Source organism: Penaeus chinensis, chromosome 36 (assembly GCF_019202785.1).
Source record: "Penaeus chinensis breed Huanghai No. 1 chromosome 36, ASM1920278v2, whole genome shotgun sequence".
Lineage (NCBI taxonomy): Eukaryota > Metazoa > Arthropoda > Malacostraca > Decapoda > Penaeidae > Penaeus > Penaeus chinensis.
Genome location: NC_061854.1, coordinates 3,801,399 through 3,806,111, shown reverse-complemented (window position 1 = coordinate 3,806,111; position 4,713 = coordinate 3,801,399). Strand labels below are relative to the sequence as shown.

Genomic DNA, 4,713 nt, shown 5'->3' with positions numbered 1-4,713 from the left:
CGTATTTACTTTTATTATCCTTATTATCATCTTTATTATCTGTTTTCTTTCGTATACTTTACAGTTCCTTGTGAAGAAAATTAATACCCAATTCTTTTTTTTTTTTTTTTTTTTAAGTTTATATATTTAAAAAATCGTACCTTAATTCCAAATATACAGAGACTCAATTAACGCTTTGGCAACTCAAAGACACACGGATCCTGAGCGTAATTTGTTTTTTTTTTGTGAACATCACGAAGCGCAACTGCTACTGCCACACCCACGGTTTTCTAAGTCTTATGTGTGTGTTTTTGCTCTCTTCTTCTTCTTTTCTTTGTTTTTCTTTTCTTTTTTTCCCATTACTTTAACTTTCGTTTGTGTCCTCTTTTAGGGTAGTGTTTTGAATTCTCATTTATCTTTCTGTCTTTCTTTCTTTCGTACTTTCTTTTTTCTTTTTTTTTTCTCTTTTTTTTTAATTTGAAGGAGTTAATGTGGATGTTATTAAGTTCTAATCCAGGCGACGTGTTGTCATTCATAAAATTCAGTTTTTTATGAATTTTTTATATTTTTCTTTCCTTTTTGCTTTTCGTTTTTCCTTCTTTTTTGAGAAAAAAAAAAAAAAGATCCTTTCGAGCCTAGTTTTCCTTTTAACCTCACTCCTCTCCTCCCTCCGCCCTTCTTATTCCTTCCTCCCTCCTCCTCCCTCCCTCCTCCTCCTCCGTCCTCCCTCTCTCTTCCTCCTCTCTCTCCGCCTTTTTCTCCTCCTCCCTCCACCTCCCTCCGCCCTCCCTCCCCAACCCCATTTCCCCTCATCTTAGCCCCCCCCCCCCCACATTTCCCCTCATCTCAGACCTCACGTACACTTACTCTTGACCCAGTTACACATGGTCACTGACCCCTTCACTCCTTCCCCATTTTGCCCCTTCAGTCTGTGGCACACCCTCTCTTCTCTCTCTCTCTGTCTGTCTGTTGTCTCTCTACTCTCTCTTCCTACTACTATTCTGTCCCCTCCCCTCATCCCCTCCCTTCTCTCTATTTTCATCTTCCTCTCCCTCCTTACTCTATTTATCTCTATATATATCTCCCTCTCTCTCACGCACTCTCTCTTTTTTTCTCCCCTCCTCAGTCTCTCTCATGTACTTTCTCACTTTCATTACCTCCCTAGCCTCTTTCTCTTCCACCTTCCCTTTCTCCTTCCCTCTCTCCTTCCTTTACTTCTTCCCTCGCTCCCTCCCTCTTTTCCTCCTCCTCTCCCACCTTCCCTGTTTCCCCTCCCTCCTTCCCTCCTCTTCTCACTTCCTTCCTCCTCTTCTCCCTCCCTGCTACCATTCCTCATTCCATCCTTCCAGAAGGGAAGGTGAGATCCTTCCCTCCTTCCCCCTCCCTATTTTCTCCCTCCCTCCATCCTTCCCTCCCTCCCACCTTTCGTCCTTTCCTCCCTACTTCCCTCTCTACCACCTTTCCTCTCTTCCTCCCGCCCTCCTCCCTCCCTCCCTCCCTCCCTCTCTCCTCCCTCCCTCCCTCTCTCCTCCCTCCCTCCCTCTCTCCTCCCTCCCTCCCTCCCACCTTCCCTCCCTCCCTCTCTCGTCCCTCCCTCCCTCTCTCCTCCCTCCCTCCCTCTCTCCTCCCTCCCTCTCTCCTCCCTCTCTCCTCCCTCCCACCCTCTCTCCTCCCTCCCTCTCTCTCTCCTCCCTCCCTCCCTCTCTCCTCCCTCCCTCCCTCTCTCCTCTCTCCCACCCTCTCTCCTCCCTCCCTCCCTCTCTCCTCCCTCCCACCCTCTCTCCTCCCTCCCTCCCTCTCTCCTCCCTCCCTCCCTCTCTCTCTCCATCCTCCCTCCCTCCCCCTCCTTCTCCGCAATCTTCAGAACCGCAAAGCCAGAGAGTAAAACGTTAAAGAAGATGGTCTAGCATTCCCCGACGTCAGATTTCTCTCTCTTATATTCACTAATTCGTTGACGTGTCGTGATCTTTTCATTTGCCTTTGTTTTCTTTCTTTCGTTATTTATTTATTTCCTTTTTCTTTTGAGGAATGATAAAAGCCCATACGTATTTAAGTAAAAAAAAAAAAAAGGACATTCACATTTGCATGGACATGCAAGCACACACACGCACATACGCATTAACACACACTTAAACACACCCACACACACACACACACACACACACACACACACACACACACACACACACACACACACACACACACACACGCACATACACAAATACAAGTAAGCATACCAGTATATGTACTTGCATATAGCTAAATCATTTTTTTATTCTTATTATCTAATGGATTTATGCATCACATGGTATATTCTTCCATGTACAAGAGTTACGTTTTGCCGCCCAGGTAATATAAAAAAAATCGCTTAGTTACAATGAGACTTCTTAGATGAATTAGCTGTCAGGAAAGCGCTTCCTAGTTGACATAAAAATGAACTAGTCGAAGGTCAAGATTAGTAGGTAAGGAAAGAATTGTCGCGTCTTCCTCACTCTTGTCTCTATCTTAATGAATGCGTGATGGGTCGGGGCTAAGTCAGGATGTAAATGTTGAAGGGGAAATTGGTTTGCTTTTTTTCCTTTCTCTCTCTTTCTCTTACCCTTACGTTTATCTCTGCCTCTATTTCTCTCTCTCTCTTATTCTCTCTCTCTCTTATTCTCTCTCTCTCTCTTATTCTTTCTCTCTCTTATTCTCTCTCTCTCTTATTCTCTTTCTCTCTTATTCTCTTTCTCTCTTATTCTCTCTCTCTCTTATTCTCTCTCTCTCTCTCTCTCTCTCTCTCTCTCTCTCTCTCTCTCTCTCTCTCTCTCTCTCTCTCTCTCTCTCTCTCTCTCTCTCTCTTTGTCTCTTTGTCTCTTTATCTCTTCTCTCTCTCTCTCTCTCTCTCTCTCTCTCTCTCTCTCTCTCTCTCTCTCTCTCTCTCTCTCTCTCTCTCTCTCTCTCTCTCTCTCTGTTCTGAGCACGATGACTGTACGACGCTCGTGTTGCCAGATGTTAGATGACTTTGACAGCTATATTGAGAGCTTCATTGTTGAGGCTGATGATCGAGGTGATAAAACAACAGTGATGAACGGGAAGAGGAGTAAACGCAAATGAAAGAGGAAGAAAGACAAGCGGCGGAGTTACGGAGAGGGAGAAATAGTGACGATATAGACGAAGATGAGAAGTATAAAGTGCAGCTTCGTAGGGAAAGGAATAACAAGTATCGGAAAGAAAAAAAAAGGGATAAACAAGTGTACACGATTGCGTGGTTCAATTAAGCATTAATAATTACAAGCTTTATGTATATATTTCTTGTTTTTTTTTTTCTCCCAGTGAAGTCATCTCAGTGTTATCACAGTGCCCCCAAGACAAAATATCAACATTCAACAGCCGTTTTTTATTAGTCACACGCGCACGCACAGTCCCACCCCGCCGTACCTCGCCGGGCAACGTGGGAGGGAGAATGCACGTGTGAAAGAGCGTGGACCGGACGCTGATAACGCGGACGAGTGTGCGTGTGTGACTTATCGAGTGTGTGGGGACACGCACTCGGCTGAGGACGAGACGCCTCCTTAGCAGCGAGGTTGTACGGAAGGTCCCCGGCGGAGAGGACGTTTGAGTTACGCAGAAGGAGGTTGGGTATCATTGGCGATTTGGGAGGTACTTTCCGGAGGTTCTCCTGCGTAAGGTTTCCGAGGCGTTCCTGGAGATTGGGTCTTGGAGGAGGTGAGGCATGGGGGCGATGGCGGGGGATGGGGACCCCCCAAGAGGAACCTTCACAAGGGCGTCTTTATGAGAATACATGTATGAGAAAGAAAAATAACACGAGGAAAAGATGAACGAAATGATATGAGAAAAGGAATAAGAAAAGAATCTCGATTTAGTAACCGCTCGATGAAAAGAAGACAACAGCCAAAAATGAAATACTCAATACAGAATGAAGTGCCAAAGAAAAAATGAGACGCGTTTGAGAAAACAATAAAAAAAAAACAAAAACGCAAACACACAGCCCGAAAGGGAAGCCTAAACGAGACAATAGCCACGTGGAGTTGCTCCGCCTCGACGTCGACAATGCCGGCCATTCGAGGAGTGGAGGCCGACGTGGAGGAAATCAAACTCAAGGACAGCTTCCCGAGCAACAACTCGAGGGCCAACTCCTTAGCGAAGGCCCTCAAGAAAAAGATCTCCCTGACCCGCCTGACCTCCAAGACGTCGCTGGTGGACAAGGACAAGGAGGAGAGGGACCGGGAGAGACGGCCGTCCAAGGATCGCTACCCGACCTTCACCATCGAGGACTGGGAGGAAGGGGAGCACAATGGCGCCTTCAAGGAGGACTTCGCCTTCAAGGAGGACTTCAAGAGCGACGAGAAGAGCGACTACGAACTCGACACCGACATGTGCGACGATGGCGACGCCGAAGGGACGTCTCTGGTGGATAACGAAGACGTGCGGTCCGCCTGCTCGAGCAAGAGAACCAGTCAGCTGAGCGTGGACCGGTCCATGGTAAGGTGCGGCCGGGCCAAGTTCTTCAAGAGGCTCTCCGTCTGCGACCTCAAGGTAAATAGCGGTCACGTTCTTCATCTATTGGTTTATCTATTTATCTATTTATCTATCTGTTCATTACATACCAACTTGTTGTTGATGCAGACTCTTTATCCATCTTAATTAATTATTCATTACTTATAAACTTATCATCTGTGCAGACTCTCGCTACCAGGAATACACCTGATCCTTTCACGTCTTCCGTTGCAG

General features: G+C 46.4%; 1 protein-coding gene across 1 annotated transcript in view; it reads left to right on the top strand.

Moving 5' to 3' along the window:
* Positions 1-3,133: 3,133 nt before the first annotated feature.
* The window catches only part of LOC125044638, a 70,549-nt gene continuing 68,969 nt past the window's right edge, over positions 3,134-4,713 (top strand). Inside the window, exon 1 of the mRNA XM_047641405.1 lies at positions 3,134-4,518. Within this exon, the coding sequence (XP_047497361.1) occupies positions 4,033-4,518 (486 nt within the window). The 5' untranslated portion in view covers positions 3,134-4,032. The remainder of the gene's footprint in view (positions 4,519-4,713) is intronic.